Source organism: Lipotes vexillifer, unplaced genomic scaffold (assembly GCF_000442215.2).
Source record: "Lipotes vexillifer unplaced genomic scaffold, Lipotes_vexillifer_v1.1 scaffold23, whole genome shotgun sequence".
NCBI classification, from domain to species: Eukaryota; Metazoa; Chordata; class Mammalia; order Artiodactyla; family Lipotidae; genus Lipotes; species Lipotes vexillifer.
Genome location: NW_006796283.1, coordinates 3712244 through 3737242, shown reverse-complemented (window position 1 = coordinate 3737242; position 24999 = coordinate 3712244). Strand labels below are relative to the sequence as shown.

Below are 24999 nucleotides of genomic sequence, written 5' to 3'. Positions count from 1 at the left end.
TCCCTGGCCCTGAAGGCCTAGAGAGCCTCTGCCACGGCCACGGGTGCCGGACACCCCAGCAAGGAGCTCGTGTGGTGGGAAACGCCCTCCCCTGGACGCCCAGGACCATCGTCCGAGTCCACCAGAGAGACCCCCGCCCTGTGCACCATGCACACGCATGCAGACCGGGCCCTCCCTGTGCCGTGGGCGGGGACCATGTAGGCCCTGGGAAGGAGCACAGGACAGGTGTCTGCTTCTCTGTGGAGCGTTTATTGAGTTTCCAGGGAGACCTGCTTCCCCCATGGCACCTCCAGACCCGCAGGGACCTGGGGGGCGGGGAGTGCAGAGCACACGGAGCTGTGTGGTGTGCCGTGGCCATGAGGCCGGGACAGAGGGCACGAGGCGGTTTCCTTCCGGTCAGGTGTGGCCAGGTGGGAAGCCGGCTCACTGGTGCCCGGTCTCGGGGGCGCCCCAGTCGCGCGGGTGGAGCTGCCTGACAAGCTCTTTCTTGTTGACCTTCCCCATCTGGTTCCGCGGGATCTCCTGCACCAGCAGGAGCTCCGAGGGCACCGCGTACGGGGCCAGGACACCTCTGCAGAGACAGGCCAGGCCTGAGGGCAGGAGCTGCGGGCGCGGGTGGCGCCTCCGCAGCAGGTCGGGGCCTGGGCCTGGGCATGGAGATGCCCCTCTGCCCACTGGGGGAGAGGGTGAGCCTCACCCAGGGCCAGGCCTCCCGAGACCCCGCCCCGGGGCCCCTGAGCTGGAAAGAACTGGTCCTATCTCGCGGTCCATTCACTGCAGCCCTGTCCAGACAGCCGGGGGAGGTGGGTGGGCACCTCACAGACCCCTGGGTGCCATGACCACACACGCCGGCTGGAGCCACCCCTCCCACCCCAGAGCCTGGTGCCCAAGCAGTGGGAGTGGCCGTCTGGGTCCAGCAACTGGCCTGCAGCCGCACCCCCAAGAGGAGCACCGTTAGACAATGCTCCCTCCTGTGAACGGCCACGTGGTGGGCCCAGCCCCAGGCAGTTCTGCACACCACGCCCAGCTTCTCCTGAGCACAGCTGCCTGCTCCTTGCTCGAGGGCCGCACACGGGGCCCTTCAATAAGGAACCAGCAGGTGCACAGGATGCTACCTGGGGCGGTGGGGAGAGGGGCCACCCATCGTGGCCTCCTGGCCCACAAAGGCTCCACGCTCTGTGGCTGCTGCCAGTGACGCAGACAGCGGGGCATTGGGCAGTGGGGCTCTGGACAGCGGCACCGTGAAGTCTGCTTGGGGCCCGCAGGAGTAGGGACAGCCTTGGCCACTCAGGACGTGTGCAGCAAGGGGCCGGTGAGGGCGGGCAGAGAAACCCCATCCCTTGGCCTCAGTAGCTGGTGCCTACGTCCATCTGCCCACAGATGGCGAGAAACGCTGTTACCTCGGGGCAGCTCTGGCGCAAATCGCCTGCTCCGGGCCAAAGGTCACGGAGGTTCCACCAGGGACACCCGCTCCCCGCCCCCCTCGCTGCACAGCACCACCTCCCAGGCGGCACCCACCTCCTCTCCGCCCACCAGCGTGGAGCGGGTCAAGGGGCAGCCGCAAGGATGCAGGGCCCTGTGTGAAGAGTAGTTGAGGCGGGAGTGGAACACGAAGGAAAAGGAAGCCCCGTCTGTCTAGAATCCCAAACCCGGAGAAGGTCTCCTTCAAGGATGAAGAGGAAATTAAAGGCTTCAGACACAGGAGCTTGGGGTCCCTAGCGGCTGACCCACTCCCCACACTTGAGGGTCTGTGGTGCGAGGGGCCGCCATGGGCGGAGAGTGCCAGACACAGGATATGTGTCACCTTCCTTATTAGTGAATCCTCCTTAAGAGATAACCGTTTGAACAAAAAGTGTTCAAGAACATAGCGTGGGGCTTGTAATGACATAAAAGTAAAAGGTAGGACGACAGCGCACAGGCGGGGTGGGGTCACAGCAAAGGCAGGACACACAGGCGGAAGCCTAGCTCACGGCCGCCACGAAGCGGCAGAAACTGAGGACGTAGAGGGACGCAGCCTAAAGCCTGCAGACCCGCGGATTCTGAGAACAAACCCCGTTCCCCTACGAGGGGCGTCAGCTTAGCAACTGGTCTCATAGGAAACTATCAGAGCAGCTCCCAGGCAAACTGAGGCCCTGGGCAGGAACACAGCAGTGCTGAGTGGTTTGTTACAGAGCCAGCTTCCCTGTGGGAAAAGCCCCGTGGACAGCGGTGGCCTCAGCTCCACCGCTCAGCCCTGTGGGGAAGGGAGATGGCCCGGGGGCCCAGCAGCGTCTCCCCCTCCACGGTCTGATCGGACGGCAGCGCCTGCGCCATCTGGACACCGGATTTCTGAATTATCCCCGGGGGTGTAAGCCCCACGGGGGCCACTGCAACTGGACAGTTTGGTGGGCGGGCCACGTCCCAGACGGGGAATGTGGTGCTGCCACCGAGCCCAGAGGCCACGCCGGCCCCTCCAAGTGTCGTGGTGCCTGAGCTGGGGCGGGGGTGCCAGCCTCCCCCAACTTCACTAGGAGCACAGCGCAGGGTCTGCAGGAGGACGTAGGACAGACCTTTGCTTGGGGGTCTTGTAAGATTCAGGAATCTTCATAAATGAAAAAAATGGCAGCAAAAGGGAAGACATTATTAAAAAAAAAAAAAAAACCCTTTAAAAAAGACCCCCAAAAGGCAACGAACAGGACACAGAAAGAGAGCAGCTTCTCTGAGCTTGGAGTGAGGCCCCTCCCCCACTCCCCCCCATGCGGGGGCGGAGCCGGCCCTGCCTCTGAAAGGAAGGTCCCTGCCCTCCCTCCCGGGGGTGGGCAGCCGCGGGGTCACTGTCCAGTGACCGCCCCATGGGAGGACACAAAGCCCAGGGAACCGGCCGCGTGGAGACTGCAGGCTGACCACCCACCCCAGGCCCGCCCTGCTGGGAGCATCTCCCCAGGGACCCAAAGCCTCAGCACACAGCACAGCGCCGCCCCAGCCGGGGTCTCAGGCCCACAGCCGGCAGCACAAGCCCCTGCGGTGAGGGGACAACGGGAGCCCCGGGCGTGAAGAAGCAGGTTTGAGGGCCGAGAGACCTGCTCTCAGCACAGGATGGCAGGTTCTTTCTTTTAACAAAGCAACTGTTTAACCAAAGCGGCAAAGCCGACTAGAATCTTCGTGCCTTTGTGAAACTGCAAAGTTCCAACTGTGATTTTGCAAATCCAGGGGAATCTAATCGCCCAGCTGTGCTGCCCTGATAAACAAGGATTCCTCCTGTTTGTGAAATCACGGTGGATGAGCCACAAATATCTTCAGTGCAGAGGAGGAGGCAAGTCGGGTAGGGGGTGTGGGGAGAGAGGACCAGAGGAGGGACCTCTTGGATCTAAAATAAAGGCCTTGGGGATGTAACTCACAGCTCCTTTCTGAGCTCTGGCCTGGGGCCAGCAGCGAGCACCCAGGGGCCCGTGTGATGCCCTGTGCTCAGCACGTGCTTCGGGCCCAGCAGCGCCCCGAGCCTGCTCAGCCCACGCCCCGGGGTCCCGTCGGGATGGCTCTGAGCTCAACTCCTGGGAACGGACCTTCCTTGACAAGGTTCCTCCTACACCCAGGAGGGGACGCACTCGTTCACCATGGGACCCCGTCCACCTCTGACCTGGCCTCGGAAGCTTACACCTGAGTCAGGGGTCGGGGTCCTACATCTGCTCCCATCGTCACGACACAGCTTCCCTGGGGCCCTTTGCACGTGCGTATGAGTGTATGTGTGCATGTGTGCGTGTATGTGTGTGTGTGCATGCGCACGTGTGCATGTATGTGTGCATGCGTGTGCGTGCGTGCATGCGCGTGTGTGCATTGTGTGCGTGTGCGTGTGTGCATGCGTGTGTGTGTGTGGTGCGGGGGGCGCAGGACCACGTCACCTGGCCCTCAGCCCCCAGCCCGAGACCCCGCCCACCCGCCCGGCCCTCACCTGGCCCACTCTTTGAGCTCCCTGTGGGACAGCGAGTGTCCCTCTTGAAGGGTCACCACTGCGGTGACCCGCTGGCCCCACGTCACATCTGGAACTCCGATCACAGCCGCGTCTGGAGAAAGAAGAGGGTGGGGGACCTCAGAAGCACAGGAGGACGAGCACCGCAGGCTGCAGGGCAGCGGGCACGTGTGGGAAACACCTGGGACCCGCCGCCCCCAGAGAAGCCCGCCTAGTGGCCAGAGACAGGGGATATGGAGTCTCTGAGGGGTCAGGACGGCCCAGGACACCACCACTCCTGAGCACGGGGTTCCGGCCGGCACCTGGCCAGCCTGGACCCAGGCGGGGGGCGGGGGAGCAGGCCGACTGTGGGGAGGGGCGGGGAGGGGAGGGGAGGCAGGCCCTGGTGCTGTGCCCCACCATGGGTACCTGGTCCCCATTTTGTCAACAACACACACACAGGAAGACACATCTGGACCGGTCCCAAGACAGCCCGGGTGGCCGAGTGCAGCTGTGTCATCCAAAGGTCAGGGTCCGGGCACCTGGCGGCTCACCCGTGATGCTGGGATGGGCCAGCAGGAGCCGCTCCACCTCCAGGGCGCTGACCTTGTAGCCGCCGCTCTTGATGATGTCCACGGACGTGCGGCCGCGGATCCAGTAGCTGCCATCCTTGAACACGGCCGTGTCACCTGGGGAGAGGCTCGGGTCAGTGGGAGGCACCTGGCTCGGCCGCAGTGGGCGCCGCACACGCATGTGAGTGCCACCCTCCCCGGCACGTGTGGGCCCCGCGTCTGGGAGCGTCAACACCTTTCTGGGACAAGGCAGCAAGCACTAGGCGGACAGCTGGGACCTCGCGTGACGCCGACGCCAGACGCCTCCATGGCCCTGCCCCTAGGCAGGTGGCGGCGTCCCACAGGGATGGGCAGAACCCCCGTGAAACAGCCCAGGACCACAGAGGCAGGAAAGAAGAGCATCAGGGCCTCCCTGGGGTGCTGGCCACAGCAGGGCCACAGCAGGCCCTTTCCCAACGGGGCTCTGGGCCATACGCAGTGTCACGTGGGGGTCTGGCAGGAGGGAGGGACCCCACCCCCCAACCCGCCATGCTCAGCGCCGGGGCTTCCCCACCCACTTCTCCTGGACGTGGTCCTGGCGGGAGTCCTGCCCAGCTAAGGACCCACGCGGTCCCACCTCAGGAGGCGCCAGAGACCTGAGAGGGGGGCGACGAGGTCAGCGAGGGCCGGGGCCGCACGCCAGCCAGGGCATTGTGGTCGGGGGGTGGGGCTGAGTGTGAGTGTACACACACGTGTGCACGGACGTGTGAGCCTGTGCACGTGGGGACGCCCGCCGCGCACTCTGAGAGCGGCGCTGATCTTCACTGTCTGCTCTCACACACCCCACGCTGCACACGGGTGATTAGCTGGAATAAATCATCAATACCTCATGATACATCACACCGTCCAACGCAGGAGGCCCATCCGTCAGCTCACACTCCTGGCGGCCTGCCACGCGGGGCGCCCCAGCCTATTAAACAAGACGGATGCCACTGCCTGGCTGGCTGCGGTGGGCTGTGACGCAGCAGGAGCTGGGCTCCTGCAGGTGTGGGGCCTCCTGCCTGATGGGAAGCAGAGGAACTAGAGGTACTGTGGTCTCCGGACAGAGGGACGGGGCAGGTGGCCGGCTGGCGGGAAAGGATGCAGGCGTGGAGTAAAAGGTGGCCCGCAGGGACAGGACGCAGTCTGCCCCCATCCCATGAGGCCCACCGGGGCCCCTCTCCCAATCCTGCTGTGCAGCCCCGGCTCCAGCCATGTCCCCTCCACACTGGACAGCCACTGGGTCTCCCGACGGCTTCCCAACCACCGGACATCAGCCCCTTAAATGCACCCAATGGCCCAGCCAGGCCTCCGCCGGCCAGAGACCTAGCGGTGTTGGGGGTGGGGGGGGTCACTGCCCTGCCCTGGTCCTGCCAGGGACGCCCCCATTGCCCATACCAAGGCCGACATGGCTTCGGGGTCTCTGGCCATGTCACCTGTACCCTCTTTGCTCTGTGTGACACCAACTTAAGTCAGGGTGAGAGCTCCCCATGGCTGCACCCACACGCCCTGCCCTCACCCCAGGGGTGCTCACACCCGCTACCCCATCTGCGGCATCTGGTTCTCCATCTGCCCGGTCCCCTTCGCTGTCCCTCTGCTCAGACATCACTTCTGTGGCATCTCCAGGTGCCCCCTCCCCGCGCACCAGCTCACAGTTACGGCGGCTTCCTTGCACTGTCTCCTGTCACCAGCTCTTACGCTGACCCTCATCCAGCCTGATGAAGAGCGACACCAACTTAAGTCAGGGTGAGAGCTCCCCATGGCTGCACCCACACGCCCTGCCCTCACCCCAGGGGTGCTCACACCCGCTACCCCATCTGCGGCATCTGGTTCTCCATCTGCCCGGTCCCCTTCGCTGTCCCTCTGCTCAGACATCACTTCTGTGGCATCTCCAGGTGCCCCCTCCCCGCGCACCAGCTCACAGTTACGGCGGCTTCCTTGCACTGTCTCCTGTCACCAGCTCTTACGCTGACCCTCATCCAGCCTGATGAATAGCGGTGAGAATTAGGATCTTCTCTGAGAAAAGCCAGGCACCGCAGTGGTAGGGATGGCGCTGAGGACACACGGACATCGTCCCGGGGGAGGTCTGGGGGTCTGTGTGCTGAGTGAGGAAAAGCCCCGCGGGAGAGCCCTGCTGCTTCCCGGGTCCACCGTCAGGCAGGGTTGCCAACATGTCAACACCACCCTGGACTACCCAGTGGCCTCTATGTGATCACACACGTCCTCGTGAGGGGGGGCAGAGGGATATTCGAGACACAGAAGACCCAGGAGAGGCCCCGCGGAGACGGAGGGAGGAGGCCCCAGCGGCTCTGTGCCCCTCACACGTGGCTGTGCAGGAGGCCAAGGAAGACGCTAGAAGGAAGATGAAGACACGACAACTTCCCAGGGCGAAAGCCTCGCCTGAGCACACAGCTTGGTTCTCTCCCTCTCGGAGTAAAATCAACAGCAACTGTCGTTTTCAAGGCACAAAGCCGTGCACAGGGAGACAGGAGAGGGCATGATGGTGAGAAAACTGGCAGCTGGAAAGCAAGCGGACAGACCCTGCGGGCTGGAGGGAGGCTGTGTGAGGCGGGTTACGGCCAGGGTGGCAGGCGCCCTGCGGGAGGTGGCGAGGATGGGCCGAGCGAGGAACAGCGGTACCGGCCCCCAGCGCAAGGCCACCGGTCCTTCTCTGCGGACGGAGGAGGGTGGACAGCAACACGGGAGCCCACGGGCTGAGCAGCGGTGGCTGGACCTCCCCACCCCCTCTTCCTGCTCTCAGCCCCCGGACCCCTGCTGGGCATCAGAGGGCAGAAAATCAGCCATCAACCCCTGGAATTACAAGACATGGTCTCCAGAGCCCCCAGGGTGCATGGCCTGTCGACTTCAGGGCTCCCAGGGCAAAGAGAAGATTCTCTAGGACCTCAAGAGGGGAGAGGTCACGATGCACCAGGAATAACGCAGCTGCAGCCGGCAGCACACGTGGAAGCCTGACACCAATAAAGACAATTTCTAGCCCAGACTCCTGGACCCGGCCCAGCCAGGACGAAGACGCTGGCAGACACGAGCTCTCCAGAGCTCACCTCCCACCCGCCCAGCCTCAGGAGGCTCCTGGGGAACGTGGCCGATGAGGAGAAAGGAGGCCGGTGGGAGCTGTGCGCTGGTGTGGGTGGCAAGCACAGGGGGGTCTCCCAGGAGGACCGGAGGCCAGAACAGATGAGCCCTCCTGCCTCGGGAAACACTCCGGCTCCCACGTGGCTCAACCCTGAACGGTGCATCCATAGGTGTCTGGCAGCCTCCAGGCGGCCAAGATGGGCACGGCTGGGGTACAAGGGCCACGCGGCCTTCCCAAACCGGACAGACCGCTGGAGTCTTCCAGCTGCACACGTGGGGCCTTGATAAAAACAAAGATCTTCCCAGAGGTCTGAGGCCAACCAGGGTAGACGCAGCGGCCAAAAGGCAGCGTAGGGACTTCCCTGGCAGTCCGGTAGTTATGACTCTGTGCTCCCAATGCAGGGGGCCCAGGTTCGATCCCTGGTTGGGGAACTAGATCCCACATGCCGCAAGTAAAGATCCTGCACGCCACAACTAAGACCTGGTGCAGCCAGGAAAACAAAAACAAAAACAAAAAACCTAGAAAAACAAACAACAACAACAACAAAAAAAAAACAAAGGGCAGCACAGAGGCCCAGCAGGAGCGCTCAGGATGGGGACACGCCGTCCGCACAGAAGCCGCTCCAGGTGGTTCGGAGACTTAACTCCAACAAAGCCGGGTGTTTCAGAAGAACATGGAGGAACAGCTCTTGACGACCGCTGGGGAACAAAGGGTAAAACACACACAAAGGGACGACCAGCAGACAGGCCCACAACACAGCCCTAGCCTCCTGTTCACAGGGCGCCTCCACGCAGAGCCCAAGCCCCGCGGCGCGGCGGGGGCCGGCGGGATCGGCAGCCTGACCACACCACACGGCCTGGGGGGCCTGGGGGGCCATGCCCAGGGCTCTGGTCCTACGCGGTCACCAGACGTGAAGGGGTCGACCACCTCCAGCTACACGTTCTGTCACACCCCTCACACGAAGCACTGGGCCCCCTCCTTTCAACACGCTGCCTGATTCCTAACTATTGATGGTCAGAATAAAAGCACTGCTTTCGGGAGAACCACATCAGAACTCAGCGTGGCTCCGAGTGAGCGGCTGAGCAAGAGGACGGAGCTCACGCCTGGGTCCACCCTGGGGCCTTCGTCACATGACAACCGGGAAGATTTTAAACGTCTCCTCCGTGTTTGTAAGGGAACGAAGCTTACTGAGGAAACACTGGCAGAGAGAAAACAAAGGGGCAGGTGACAATCACAGAGACAGCAGCTAGCGTCTGTGCTTGGCGGTGCAAACCCGCATGACGGCCACACACACACACACACACACACGTGTGGTGCATGCCAGCAGGGGCTCCCTCAGGCCAGGATCACTCGAGTCGTGGTTGCAAAAGGCTCACGATCCTCTGTGGTCTGGATGCACCCCGAGGCATCCACAAGCCCAGCGCAGAACAACGGACTCCAATTTCCCACTTTATAAACATCGTACGCGTCCCCCCACACCCCGTTTCCTTTGGACTGATTCCCAGGAGCCCTCCTGACACACAACCCGCCCGCGGGTGCCAGGCACCTGCCTCACAGCACCAAGTGTCAACTTCGGAAGGATCTCTGCCAATTTGTGAAAGGAGACGGTTTCCATACTTTCTCTTCCACCACCAGGAAGTAAAAGGTTTTCCGTATTTTTATGTCCAACTGCACCTCCTCTCCATCTGCCCGTGGCCATGGCTCGTCTTTCCTACTGGGGCTACTGGGCTCAAGGGACCCACGCCCTCGGCCCCAGTTGGCCCTCACCGACTTCTCAGTGGACTCCACGTTCCACCGAGGCTGCAGACCTCGGCCACGTGTGCACCCAGGGCTCTCTTGTTTCCTGCTAGTGAGTCTTTTTTTCTTACGTAAATAGCCTTTTATGTTTTCCCCTGATAACATCATGTGCTCGTTAGAGAAGGAAAAAGGGGAGTGAACTCAGCACCGAGATGCCCGGTCAGGGCTCCGCGGGATATTCCTACACGCCTTCCCCCCAGTCACCTAAGTCTCTCCTGCATGTGCGGACTTGTCATTAGGTGTGTGCAGCTTACTACGCCACTTTCTAACAGTAAACGGTGCAAGAAAATCTTCTTTAGAATAAGGCAGAGATACCATTTCTGTTTCCCCGTGTTCCGTCACAGTCTTTCTACCATGTCCAGAGGGCAGGAGCTGTAGCCCAGCTCAGCTCGGTCCCTGCATCCCTGTGTCCTCAGCTCCGTCCGCAGGGTCAAGGTAAAGCCCTGAGCAGAGGGGGCTCCTGGCACTGCCATGTCCCTGCCCCGGCCGGCACTGGGCCCGTGTGCATATGGAAGATTCTCCCCAGCCTGGCGTGCGCAGGTGGAACACAATCAGGGTCACCATTGGAGGTGCTTCTGGATAGAGAGCTTTGGTTTCCTGCCTGAGCTGCAGCCAGGACCCCTGGGGCTGGCAGGGAGCTCCCTGGCGATGGAAACCAGGCTTCATGCAGGGCAGGGAGGGCGGCCATGGCTGGCATGGCCGAGGGAGGCCTCTTTCCTCTCGTCCAGACACGGAGGAGGCCTCTGAGGAGCAGCCGGCTGGGTGCGGCCCCGCTCCAGTCCGGGCCAGAATCTGTGTGGCAGGAAGGGCTGGCCAGGGAAAGGGTTAAGTTTAATTCATCCTGATTTCTATTTAATATCACGCTCTCCCCCGCAGGAGCGGCAGCTGTGAGCTGATTGCCGCGCTCATTATGCAGCCTGTATCACTAATGGCCTGTGACAAAGGCACGAGGCTTCCAGGCCTCACCCCCACCCCCCCCAGAGCCAATTAAACACACAGACTCCCTTCCTGTTTGCTGCGCATTACAATGAAATTAACTGAATTTCAAAATCATTTTCTCCTAAAGACATCTCTTTACGATAATTAATGCATGCTATTCCTTTCAACTGAAATATTCATCACGACCAGGGACTAAAATGTTTTACGGCTGACTGCCCTGCACTTCGCAGCGCTGCCGGCCCAGCATTCAGTGAGCCTTGCTATCTGCAAAATCCACAGGGCTTTGGTTCCTGTGCTTTAAAAAAAAAAGTTGCACCTCTTTAGCTGAATTTAAAAATGAAACAGGATGGCCACAAAGAAGTCAGATTTCCAAGTCAGGACACCCGGAGGGCTACAGGAGGGACCCACAAAAAAGCAAGATTAGCTCAAAAGTAGTATTTCTTAAATACTGCATTTGAAGGACAATGATAGTGGTTGGCTGCCACCAAGCTGGCCTGTATGAACGCGAAGTTTGCAAAGGCAAGCCGGGGCGCGTGTGAATATGCCGCAGGGACAGGTGGCCCGGGCTCCTGGGCCCCAACCACAGGGCCCTCTGCTGGCGCTGGCCAGGGCTCCTGGCACAGGCCTCTGCTCTGGGGGGGGCCCGAAATGGAGCCCCGAGGTCCCCCAGGAGAACCCCTCATGTGCCCCTTCCCCCTCAAGCCCCACCCAGCAGAGCCCCAGCACCCCGAGACTGCTGGGGGGCCTGCACGTGGCCGCCGGCTCTGTCACCTGGTGACCTCAGGCCCACGACGGCGGCAGACTGGAGGTGATTTCTGCCCTTACCAAGCCGCGCCTCCTGAGCCCGTGGAGAAGACACGCGTGTGGTGTCGGCCGGCAGCAGCTCCCCAAGGGGTTACCAGGCCAAGGACACATCCACCGCTCACCACCTTTTCCACCCCCAGGTGCGCCCGGCACCCCGTCACGGCCGACCCCCCTCACACAGCCTTTCTCTTCAGCTCTGTGGTCCACAGAAGACCTGGCAAGAGGTGCGTGTCTAATTATGAGGCCAGCACATGACGACGGGGGAACAGGCCTTCCTTTTCGGAAAATATTGTTTTAAGATTATTATTATGAAATAATGCATTTTCAGTACAAAAGTTTTAGAAATACAGACGGGCAATAAGAAAAAGAGAAACCCCAGGACCCCACCTTCTGGCTGTCACGAGCTGCTGTTCCGGTGTGTCGTGTGAACACAAACCAGTGAATCAATGCAGCTGCAACCGTGAATACACCCAGTACCTGCCAAATCGTCCACATCGATGGGACCGCTGGGACCAAGGAGGAGCGGGGCGGAGGGGGGGGAACAGAAGGGGTGGGGCTCCTCAGAGTGGGCCCCGGGTGCGCGTCCGGTGAGCGGGCTCCGAGGTTGGGGGGTGGGCGCCTGCCTGCCCACGCACAGACCCCGGGCTCTGGCTCCACGTGCTGCTCTAGCAGGCGACAGAGTGCAGACTTCAGGGCAGGGAGTAACGTAACGAGGGACCCAAACCAAAGTGCAAGCCAACTTCCTTCTATGAAAACGGGGGCGGGGTTACAAAGCAGGGGGCGGCGGCGGGGAGGGCGGGGCGCCCAGGAGGGTCTCGGAGGCGGAGTGCAGTGGTCACTCGGGAAGGGGAGTCCTGACCCACGAGCGACAGAGGGACCACCTCGTGCAGGGCTGCTGGGCCAAGGGACAGGATGGGAGCCTGGCTACAGGGCTGCGGGCTGCTAGCCCCCCTGAGGGTCATGGCCTCAGGACCTTCCTTCTAGAGGCCTCACGGGGGCTGGGGTGCAGTGTGGGAGGTGCAGCCTTTAAGACGGGAGCACAAAGTGTACCCCACCCGATCTCTGCCCTCCAGGGAGGATTCAGGGGACGTCCCGGTGCGGTGGTACCCGGGTGACCCTCCTGTCCCCTCTGGACCCTCCCTCCTACCTGTTTTGAACCAGCCGTCCGAGGTGAAGGCGGTTTTTGTTTCCTCCGGCTTGTCCCAGTATTCCCGGAACACAGAGGGCCCCCTGACCAGGAGCTCCCCCTCCTTCTCTTCAAACCCTGGGGTAACCTGCAACGGGAGAGAGAGGTGGGCGTCAGAGCTCGCCCCTCCAGGGCACGTCTCCACCTGCCCCCGCCCCTCCCGAGGCCCACATGCTCTCCTGAAATTAGACACCTGGGTGAGGAAGACGGCAAACGCAGCTTTCCGTGCCCACCTCGGCCACGCCGACCGCCACCTCCGTGCCTGCCCCGCCCGGGGGGGCTGTCCACCTCCCTTCCTTCCCCAGAGCTCGGCCACGCCGGCCGCCACCTCCGTGCCTGCCTGTCCACCTCCAAAGGCCACGCTCCCGCGACACTGTCTTCAGGGTGTCTCTTGGGCCGACTGCAGACACGGGAGGAGAGAGCAAGCTGCCCACACGTGCCGTGGCTGCTGGAGAAGCTCGCGGTCGGCCGCTTTGGGGTGGGAAGGGAGCCCACAGGGCAGCCCGTTAAGGAGGGAGAGCCGGGCGCCTAGGAGAGCGGGGCGGTCAAGAAGCAGGGATCTCAGCCTTTCCCCTGCTGGGAGCACAGCGAGGGCGGGAAGGGGGCTGCGTGGTAGAGGACACAGAGTCGGTGTCTGTGATGGCAGGCAAGGACACAGCGAGGTGGCACCACACGCCGCGGGGCCCAGCGAGCCCCTCGGCTGAACCCTCGCTGGCTCCGTGCTCACGGAGTTGGCTGACAGTGACAGTAACTGTGACCCACGGGATCAAGTGCCATACAGGCCTGTTCAGCTCATCAGCTCCCACCTGGGATGAGCTTTTCTGGGGAAAGAATATGCCCCTCTTTTAAAATAAATCAGAGCCCCTTCGAAATGTGCTGTAAAATCGTCTGAGTTGTTTGTCTGAGGCCTGGACGGCAAGCTGAACGCCCCCGGGGGCCGACACTGCAGGCAGAGGGTGAGGAGAGTCTGCCCCACAGCAGCCCTGTTCCCAAGCCTTGCCGTCGACTCGTCGCCCTGGTTCTCACACAGGAGGGATGTCACCCGAGGGGACCGGGCTGCGTGTTCTGGGCCTAGCCGAGTTCCTGCCATCAGCCTGCTCAGAGGAGGTGTTGGTTTTTTCAACTAAACTGCAGGCTTTATTTGTATTTCACCATTTCTTCCACTGCCATCCTTTATCTCCTCCGCCGCCAAGGTCTGCCTGGCCACGGGGTGGCACTCCTGCAGGGCAGGTATACACGGCAAGGCAAAGGCTGTGAAAATATCTGACATGGAAACCAGCCCCAGAGATGGCAGGTTGGAACTGACAGACTGAAGTCAACTAGATAATAGTAAAACAAAAACACCAACATCCTCCACTGGAAGTGAACAAGATCCAGAGCCTCATAACACAATATTCAAAATGTCTAGGACACAATACGCAACTGCTCAGCACATGAAAAGCCAAGGAAGTGTCAACTCTTATGGAAAAAGGTCATCAGTGCAGGACAACACCAGACGGCACAGATGTTGGGAGTGCCTAAGAAAGATGTTAAAGCACATATTATCAACGTGCTCCAACAAGTAAAGGCAAAAACACTGTGAATAAGTGGGAATATAAAGGCTCAGCAGAGAAATAAAAGACATAGAGCAGAACCAAATGGAAATTTTAGAACTGAAAAACACAACAACAGAAATAAGAAAAATTTGCTGGATGGGCTCAATAGCAAAATGGAGATTACAAAGGGAAGAATCTGAGAATTTGAAGACAGAACAATAGAAATTACCCAATCTGAACAACAGAGAAAAAACTATTGGAAAAAATAAACAGAGTCTCAGAAGCCTACACCAATACCACAAGGGCTAACAGTCATGCTTTTGGATTCCCAGAAGAGAAGCTAGGGGCAGAAAGATATTTGATAAAATTTGGCTTAAAAGTCTTCAAATTTGGTGAAATACATTAATGTACAGATTCAAGAAGCTCCATGAACCCCAAACAGGACAAGCCCAAAGAAATACAAGCCCAGACACATCATAATCCAACCACTGAAAACTAAAAAGAAAGACAAAAATCTTGACAGCAGAGCATAACTTAGAGGCATTCAAACGACTACTGACTTCTCAGCAGAAACAATGGAGGCCAGAAAAAAGTGGAATAACATTTTTTTTTAAGTGTTGAAATATCTGTCAACCCAGAATTCCAAATCCAGTGAAAATAACCTTCAGGAATGAAGATAAAGTGAGGACATTCTTAGATGAAGAAAGAAGAGAATTTGTCATCAGCAGATCTGACCTAAAATAATTACTACAGAATTTTCAGTCAGAACAGAAATGACATCAGAATGAACCTGGAAGATCAGAAGTAAAGGAAAAACAACAGAACTGGTAAATATCTGGTTGAATAAAACTGACTATTCTTTTCCTCATGAGTACTTTAAAAATATTTTTGACCATTGAAAGAAAAAATTATAACATTGTTTAATGGAGCTTACCGTATAAGTAGACGTTACGTATGACAACAACAACCTAAAAGGGAGAGGGCAAAGTGACCCACAGAGTGGTGACAAAGATCCTTTGCTCGACCCAACTGTAGTGAGGCTCCTGAACCTCCTCTAGGCCCATCTATGCACTTACTATAAAATCCAGTTTTAGGGGACTTCCCTGGTGGCGCACTGGTTGAGAATCCGCCTGCCAGTGCAGGGCACACGGGTTCAAGCCCTGGTCCGGGAAGATCCCACATGCTGTGGAGCAACTAAGCCCGTGCGCCACAACTACTGAGCCTGCGCTCTAGAGCCCACGAGCCACAACTACCAAGCCCGCGTGCCACAACTACTGAAGCCTGCACACCTAGAGCCCATGCTCTGCAACAAGAGAAGACACAGCAATGAGAAGCCCACGCACCGCAACGAAGAGCAGCCCCCACTAGTGGCAACTAGAAGAAAGCCCGCGCACAGCAACACAGCCAAAAACAAATAAATTAAATAAATAAAACATAAAAAAAAAAAACTAACCTCATTTCCATAAAGACAAGCAAAAAAAAAAAAACCTTTAAAAAAAAAATCCAGTTTTAGCAAGAACTTGGCTAAGTCAGTGTAGTGAGAGGCCCCCTCCACCCTGATATCTGCTCACCCTCATATCTGACCGGGTTCCTCATCCCCCACCATCTCGCAGTTGATGTCTGACCACCCGGCTTTCAAAATCCTGTTAGGTCGGTTTAGCCAGAATCCCCCTGACCCTTGATGTTTCCCTCTTAGCAAATTTCCATCCAATGACTCCACTGGCTCCTTGGCTGTGAACCCACACTTGCCGACGCTGTATCTGAAGTTGAGCTCGATCTCTCTCCCCTCCTGCAAATCCCACTGCAGTGGCTCCTACACCCATCGTGACGGTCCTGAGTTGGCCTCATCATCTTTTTTTTTTTTTTTTTTTGCGGTACGCGGGCCTCTCACCGCTGTGGCCCCTCCCATTGCAGAGCACAGGCTCCGGACGCGCAGGCTCAGCGGCCATGGCTCATGGGCCCAGCCGCTCCGCGGCATGCGGGATCCTCCTGGACTGGGGCACGAACCTGTGTCCCCTGCATCGGCAGGCGGACTCTCAACCACTGCGCCACCAGGGAAGCCCAACCTCATCATCTTTAACATGAGTGATGATTAATTTTTCTTTGACAGTACATGTAGCAGGAGTTCTGTGTTCTCCTGGAAGGTGTCAAGATGTTGAGTCTAAGTAAATTTCAAAACGTGAAGTATGTACTTTGTAGTCCCTAAAACAACTACTAAAAAACTAGGAGACGTGCTCAAAAACTCAACAGGTAAATTAAAATGGAATACTAAAAAGTTGACCCCAAAGAGGGCAGTTAGAGGGAAGGCAAGCAATGAGAAACCAAGGGACAGAACAGTAAGCAAATAACAAATGAGAGGCTTAAATTCAAACATATCAATAGTCACATTAAATGCACATGGTCTAAACTTGCCAATTAGAAGACAGACTTCAGATTAGATTAAAAAACATACATGATCCAACTATGTGCTGTCTATAAGAAACTCATTTCAAATACAGTTACATGGTAGGTTAGAAGCAAAGGGGTGGAACAATATATACCATACAAACATCAATCGAAAGAAATGGAAGTGGCTATATTAGTACCAAACTAAATAAACTTCACAGCAGAACGTTAGTAGCAGCATTACATGATGATAAAAGTCAATTCACCAAGAAGGCATAGTAATCATAAGTGTGTGTTCACCAAGCAACAGATTTTCAAAATTCATGAAACAAAAAACTGATAGGAGGGGGCCTCCCTGGTGGTGCAGTGGTTAAGAATCCACCTGCCAATGCAGGGGACACAGGTTGGAGCCAGGGTCCAGGAGGATCCCACATGCCGCGGAGCAACTAAGCCCGTGCGCCACAACTACTGAGCCTGCGCTCTAGAGCCCGTGAGCCACAACTACTGAAGCCCGTGCACCTAGAGCCCATGCTCCGCAACAAGAGAGGTCACTGCGATGAGAAGCCCACACACCACAATGAAGAGTAGCCCCCGCTCGCCACAGCTAGAGACAAGCCTGCGCGCAGCAACAAAGGCCCGACGCAGCCAAAAATAAATAAAGAAATAAAGAAATTGATTTTAAAAAAACTGATAAGAGAAATAGATAATGAAAACTGGAGAATTCAGCACTCCTCACTTGGTGCTTGAACTAGTAGTCAGAAAACCAGTATGGCTTTGAGAGACCTGAACACTACCATCAACCTGCTTCACCTGGCATTTACACCCCAACCAAAACCAGCAGAATGCACACTCTGTTCAAGTGCACTAGAACAGTCACCAGGAAAGACCACATTCTGGACCATAAAACACAGCTTAACAAATTTTAAAAAATCGAAACAATATCAAATATGTTTTCTGACTGTAGTGGAATTAAACTGGAAATCAATAACAGAAAAATTGAACGACACACTTCTAAACTATCCATGAGTCAAGAAGAAGTCTTAAGGAAAATTAGAAAATATTTTGAACTGAATGAAATTAAAACACAACATATCAAAATTTCAGGGGTAAAGCTCAAGCAATGTTTAGAGGGAAGTTCATATCATTAAATGCATATATTAGAAAAAAACAAAAATATCTCAAATCAATAACCTAACGTTTTACCTTAAGAAACTAGAAAAAGAGAGAAATAAGCCAAAAGCAAGCAGAAGAGAAGAAACAATTAAGATAAAAACTGAAACCAATAAAAATTGAAAAGAGGGACATCCCCGGAAGTCCAGTGGTTAAGGCTCCGCCTTCCAATGCAGGGGTGCAGGTTCGGTCCCTGGCCAGGGAGCTAAGATCCCACATGCCGCCGGTTGCGGCCAAAAATTTAAAAAAGAAAAAAAATTGAAAAGAGAAAAATAATGGAGAAAATTCAATGAATCCTGAAGTGAATTATTTGAAAAAAGATTTAAAAAATGGATAATCTTCTAGCAAGAATAACAAAGAAAAAATAAATAGAAGACACAAATTATCATCATGAGTTGTGGGAAGCGTATCACTTCAGAATATGCAGACATTAAAAGGTCAATAGGGAATAATACTGTGAAAAACTCTATGCGCATAAAGTATTCAATTTCTCAAAAGCCACAATCTACCAAAACCCACCCAAGATGCAACAGATGACCTGAATAGTCCTTTAACTATTAAAGAAACTGAATTCATAGTTGAAACCTTCCGAAAGAAGAAACCTCTAGGCCCAGACGGTTTCAGTGGAAATTCTATAAAATACATAACACCAATTATATACAATCTCTTCCAGAAAGTAAAGGAGGAGGGAACACCTCCCAACTAATTTTATGATGCTTACATTACCTTGATACCCAAATCAGAAAGAATTTGAAAGAAAAGAAAACTACAGAACAAAATCCCTCATGAACAGAGACGCAAAGATCCTCAACAAAATGTTAGTAAAGCAAATCCAGTACTGAATAAACAGAATGACCCACCGCGGCCAAGTGGGGTCTGTCCTGGAAACACTAGGGAGATCACCCGTGCAGTCCCCCGTTATCAGCAGCCGAATGAAGAAAACCCGATCAATGCAAAAGAGGCATTTGAAAATATCCAAAATCCATTCAGGATAAAAAACACTCTCGGACTTCCCTTGTGGCGCAGCGGTTAAGAGTCCACCTGCCAATGCAGGGGACACGGGTTCGAGCCCTGGTCCAGGAAGATCCCACATGCCGCAGATGGAGCAACTAAGCCAGTGTGCCACAACTACTGAGCCTGTGCTCTTTGCCCACGAGCCACAACTACTGAGCCCATGTGCCACAACTACTGAAGCCTGCATGCCTAGAGCCCGTGCTCCGCAAAAACAGAAGCCACTGCAATGAGAAGCCCGTGCACCGCAACAAAGAGTAGCCCCCGCTCGCCACAACTAGAGAAAGCCCACGCAGCAACGAAGACCCAACGCAGCCAAAAATAAAATATAAATAAATAAATAATTTTATATATTAAAAATACCTCTCAGGGCTTCCCTGGTGGCGCAGTGGTTGAGAGTCCGCCTGCCGATGCAGGGGACGCGGGTTCGTGCCCCGGTCCGGGAGGATCCCACATGCCGCGGAGCGGCTGGGCCCGTGAGCCTTGGCCGCTGGGCCTGTGCGTCCGGAGCCTGTGCTCCGCAACGGGAGAGGCCACAACAGTGAGAGGCCCGCGTACAGTAAAAACAAAACAAAACAAAACAAAACAAAAAAACCTCTCAGCATATCAAAAATAGAATGGAATCTACAAAAAGCCTATAGCTACTGTCGTGCTTAATAGTGAAAGACCAAATACTTTCCCCATAAATCGGAAATAGGACAAGGACATCCACTCTCACTATTCTTATTTGGAATCATACTGGAAATCCTAGTCAGGACAATTAGGCAAGAAAAAGAAATAAAAGGCATACAGATTGGAAAAGAATAAATAAATCTGTTCTATTTGCAGAAAATAATTGTGTATATAGAAAATCTCAAGGAATTAAAAAAAAATCCTCCTAAAACTGAAAAACAAATTTACCAGGATTACTACAGTATACAAAGTCAATACACTAGAATCAACTGTATTCCTATACACTAGTGATAAACAATTAGAAACAAAAAATTCTATATTTACAGTCGTTGAAAAAGAAGAGGAAGAGAAGAAAGAGATGGAGAAAAGAAGAAATTCTTAGGTATAAACCCAGCAGAACATGTTCAGGAGCAGCATGCTGAAAACCTCACACATACACTGCCCCCCACACACCCCCAAAGCAGACCTAAGTAAATGGAGAGGGGCACCATGTTCATGGATTGAAAAGAGTCATCAAGGTAAAGATGTTAATTCTTCCCAAATTGATCTATAGGTTTAATGCAACTTTCACCAAGATCCCAAAAGGTTTTTTGTAGATACAGACAAGCTATTTCTAAAATGAAAAAAATTTTTAAAAAAGGAAGGGAAAAAAAAAAAAAAAAAAAAAAAAAAAAAAAAAAAAAAAAAAAAAAAAAAAAAAACTCTGAACAAGAATAAAGTTGGTAGAATAACACCACAATTCTGAGGCTTACAATAAAGCCACAGTAGTCAAGACTGTGGTATTACAAAGGAACAGACACACATATCAGTGGAAGAGAATATATAATCTATATATGAACCTGCTGAAATATGTAAAATTGATTTTTGACAAAATTGCAAAGAAGAAAGGGTAGTCTTTTCAGCAAACAGTATTTGAACAACTGGATATGGAAAAAAATAAGCTCCAACTTAATTTCATATATAATGCAAAAATTCACCAAAATGCACAATAGATATAAATGTAAACTGTAAAACTTTCGGGAGAAAAGCTTTGTAACCTGGAGTTAGAGATAACACCAAAAGCATGATCCATAAAATTATGAGAAAGAGAGAAATTAGACCTCATGAAAATTAAAAACTTCTGCTTTATGAAATACAAGACAATGTAAAGACAAGCCACAAACTGGGAGGAAATATTGGCAAATCACATATCTGACAAAGAACTCTTGAAACCCAACAGTAAGAAAGTAACCGGAGGGGAAGTGGGCAGAGCAAGAAACACCAGGAATCCAGCTCCCACCTGGACAGCAACTGCACAGGCAGGATCTGTCTGATGTAACTATTTTTGAAGCCTGGAGTCTGTTGAAGGCTTGCAACTTCCAGGGGAAGGCTTGGAGGGTAAACTGTGGTTAATTTTGGTCATTTTCAGCTCTTAGCTCTGTAGCAGCTACCAATCCCCCCACCCCCGCAGGCAGCTGTGCATGTATTCCTAGAGCAGCTTGCACACAGACTGTGGAAGCCAGGGTGGGCAAAACGGACGGAGATCTTCAATAAGGTTATGTCAGCAGATTTCTCATCAGAACTCTGGAAGCCAGAAGCAGTGCACCCATATATTCAAAGTGCTGAAAGAAAAAAAAGTTAACAAAGAATCCGATATCCACTAAAAATGTTCTTCAAAAGTGAGGGAGAAATTAAGACATTTCCAGATAAACAAAAGCTGAGGAACTCTGTGACCACTAGACCTGCCCTGCAAGAAATGCTCAAATGAGTCCTGCAGGTTAAAAGAAAGCACCTAGTCAGTACACCGAAGCTGTATGGAGAAAGAAAGATCTCAACAGAAGTAAATACATGCACTATTACACATTGTTTTCTACATGATTTAGGAGACTAACACATTAAAAAAATTATCAGTGTAAAAACTAGTATTACAAACTCTGGTTTGTAAGTCCAAATCTTGTTTTCTACATAATCTACGAGACTAATACATTGAAAAGAATTAACTTATGTTTTAGGGCACAGAATGTATAAAGATGTAATCTTGTGACATCAACACCTGAAAGGGGTAAAGACAGAACTGTAAAGGAGCAGAGTTTTTGCATGTTATTAAAGTTAAGCTGGTATAAATCCAAATTAGTGTTAAAATTTTTAGAATGATAAATGTAATCCTTGTGGCAACCACAAAGAAATTAGCTGGAGAAAATACACAAAAGGAAATGAGAAAGGAATTTAAACATTTCACTACAAAAAATCAACTAAACACAAAAGACAGAAATGCAGGAAATTAGGGACCAAAAAAAGCTATATGGCACATAGAACACAAATAGCAGAAGTCAGTCCATCCTTATCAGTAATTACTTTAAACGTAAATGGATTAAATTCTCCAGTCTCAAGACAGATTGGTGGAATGGATAAAAATCCATGACCCAACGAGAGTAGACCCTTGAGCAATGTGGGGGTTATGGGCAGAGACTCATCACACAGTTGAAAATCTGCATATAACTTTACAGTCAGCCCTCTGTATCTGTGGTTCCACATTCATGGATTCAACCAACTGTGAATTGTGTAATACTGCAGTGCATGTTTACTGGAAAAAAACCCCACATATAAGTGGACCTGTGCAAACCCATGTTGCTCAAGGGTCAGTTGTATAGCCTGTCTACAAGAAACTCACTTGAGATCCAGAGACACGGGTGGATGGAAAGTAAAAGGATGGATCAAGATATTCCTGCAAATAGCAACTCACCAAAACAGACCAGGGTGGCTGTACTAATATCAGAGAAAATAGACTTTATTCACACACCTAAGGACAAACCATCAAAATATGTGAAGCAAAAAAACTGACAGAACTGAAGAGAGAAATGGGCAGTTCTGACTGAGTTCCATTCTACCTTAGAAATCCACATCCCTGTGTCCCCTTCCTCAGCACTCCCCAGCACTGGGTGCCTTACAGAGACCTCTCATCACAGTCATTCTTCTGTCTCAGGGCAGGCACTCTTGGTACTGCACATCACCTGTTCAAATCACTGTGTGCTTGTGTCCTGACAATACCTACTGTGTGCTAATTTACAGACACGATCACCCAACCCCGTGCTGCGTTCACTCCAGCTCCTGTCGTCTGTGGACCCTCTCTTTATTCCTCCATCATGCTGGACCCACAGCCAGGTGCGTGCTGACCGCAGGCGAGCAGGCCTGTATGGTGGGCAAGAAGCGGACCAGAGCTCATCCAGTCAGAGGGGACTTCCTGCCCACCCCCAGCACTGAGTCCTAGATTTCTGATGTCTTATGGTAAGAAAAGATATTCACAAGCTTCTTCCAGGCAAGTTGCATGAAATGCAAGATACTAACTTTTGAACTCCACAGAACATTTTTTCATGGTTAGCATCTCTGAAATTGGGCTGTGCCTCGCCACGGATGGGACATGGGTTTGGCGAACAAGGATGACCACCGTCCACGGACACTGCTCTGCCCCTTCCCGTGACACGCAGACCAGCCCCCGAGCACAGGAGCTGCTGGCATGCAGGCTCTGTGGCCACAGACACGCGGAGCATAGAGTCAGGGTCTTCTGGAACCGAAACCAACTCTTTCAACTGAATCCCCTCAAGACCCCTCACCTACTCAGCACAATCCCACTCAACACTCCATCTGAGCGTGTTCTTAGGTTCATCTAATACACCCATCATGGGTTCAGTGCCAGAAAGACTCACCCACCCACCAAGTCTAATTTTTGTACAGATCTGCCAGGGAGTCTCTGGTCTACAGAAAGCAAGTATCAAGAAACTAAGACATGGGACTTCCCTGGTGATCCAGAGGTTAGGACTTCACCTTCCAATACAGGGGGTGCAGGTTCCCTGGTCTGGGAGCTAAGATCCCACATGCCTCACAGCCAAAAAACCAAAACAGAAGTAATATTGTAACAAATGCAATAAAGACTTAAAAAAATGATCCACTTCAAAAAAAAAATCTCTAAAATAAAGAAACTAAGACACATCACCATTTTCTTTATGCCAGAGAAAGACAAGGCATTTTTTCATTTCTTCAGGGAGGGGGAGTTCTAATAACAAACAACCTAAAATAGTGTGCAACCATAAACACTACCTTCGACTAAACTCCGTCCTGCGTATCACCAGGTCACCAGGGCGCTGCAGGTTTCTGCCGCCATGCCTCAGAACCACTTGGAGTTACACTACCCGTCCATGGGACTGGGCGGGCAGTCCCCGTACTCTGGGGACCCAGCTTGGGTGCAGGGGGCGAGGCATGCATCCAGAACCCGGACTCCCGGCGACTGCATGGCTTCAGACCACACCTGCCATCCACCCTGCAGTGAAAAGTCTGGCTGCCCTCACAGGGGCCCCCGTTCGGGCGCACAGGAACGTGTTGACCCAGGGCACCCACACCTGACACATGTATTCCTCGTTCGAGGGCCACTTTGTCGTTGAGCGGCCAGGGCCGTGCCCGAGAGCTGCCGGCGTGGGAACACATGCTTCCTCATCTGAAAGCATCTCAGAGGCGGGAGTTGCTGTAAAGTCCCCGGTGGAACCATGACCCAAGCTCCAAGGAGGGAGAGTTGAGCTGGCGGAAGGTGTGGGAGCCCAGGTGAGGGGGCAGGACCGGGGCAGGGGCAGAAACGGACACACCGCAGAGCCTGTCCCCAAAGGCCCGGTGCCTCTTGGGCCGTGGGCCCCGCTCCCAATGCATCCTGATGGGAGGGCTGTGTAGCTCACTGCCCACTGCCCAGTCCCAGGACAGGAGCCGGTCCTCACAACACGGAGGATGAAGCCAACAGAGGAGGCGGGGTGGCTCCAGGGGGACATTAAAAGCACACTTGGGGGCAGGCAAGCGGCACAGGGGGGCTAAGTGCTCCAGATGCTCACCTGGCATGTCAGGGGGCCAACTGGACCCGCTTTCCCGTGTGGAAGTCCTCATTTAGGGTCCTGCCACCTCCTACCAGGCCCTTGGAAAACAGGTAGTGGACCCACCTCACCCTAAGAGGCAGAAGCACACGGCTGACGATGGTCAGCTGCTTGTCTGAAGTGAGTGCCTTTGTGGGGACAGCACCCCACCACTCATCGCAGGGCCCCTGTCCCCGTCCCCACCTCCATGGTCCGTGCAGCAATCCATGGTCCATGGCAGCGACAGGGAAAGTGGCGAGAGGGAGCAGGGGAGAGGCGGGTGGCGGGGGAAGCACAGGCACCCACACATCAGCCCACTGTCCAGGGCGGCAGCTTGCACGTGGCCCACACGAAATAAGTGATTTTTTTTTTTTTTTTGCGGTACGCGGTCCTCTCACTGCTGCGGCCCCTCCCGTTGCGGAGCACAGGCTCCGGACGCGCAGGCTCAGCGGCCATGGCTCACGGGCCCAGCCGCTCCGCGGCACGTGGGATCTTCCCGGACCGGGGTGCGAACCCGTGTCCCCTGCATCGGCAGGCGGACTCCCAACCACTGCGCCACCAGGGAAGCCCAAGTAACTGATTTTAAGGGCATAAAGGGAAGCGGTGCTCGCTGCCACTGTCCTCCTGCCCCAGCGTGTCCCACACCCCACGTGGGTGTCTGCATCCTCTGCAAGCCAAGAGGGTTCCACGTAAGGCCTGTCACCTCTGCGTTACACGGCAGTGTGGCCCGTATCTGTCAATGGACCCGTCTCTGATGGCTGGTATTTGGCTCTTACATAAGTGAGCAAATTGAAACAATAAATAGAGACAACTACACCTCAGTAACTAAATTAAAGAGAGAGAGAGAGAGAGAGGGAGGGAGAGGCCACACCACGTGCTTACAGAGTTTGCCAGCTGGGAAGACGGACACACGGGAAGAAGCATCGCAGCAAACGAAGCCCCCAGCCCGCCCCAGGGCCCCACGGGAGACAGCAGAGGACACCGTGAAGCTGGAACCGCCTCACCGGGGCCAGGGGATGCTCA

General features: G+C 54.2%; 1 protein-coding gene across 1 annotated transcript in view; it reads right to left on the bottom strand.

The window, feature by feature from the left end:
- Window positions 1-237: 237 nt before the first annotated feature.
- Window positions 238-24999, bottom strand: part of ACSF3 (acyl-CoA synthetase family member 3) — a 52250-nt gene continuing 27488 nt past the window's right edge. Inside the window, exons 7-10 of the mRNA XM_007468444.1 lie at window positions 12297-12423; window positions 4480-4614; window positions 3929-4040; window positions 238-571 (exon numbers count right to left, since the gene is read on the bottom strand). Of these exons, the coding sequence (XP_007468506.1) occupies window positions 424-571; window positions 3929-4040; window positions 4480-4614; window positions 12297-12423 (522 nt within the window). The 3' untranslated portion in view covers window positions 238-423. The remainder of the gene's footprint in view (window positions 572-3928; window positions 4041-4479; window positions 4615-12296; window positions 12424-24999) is intronic.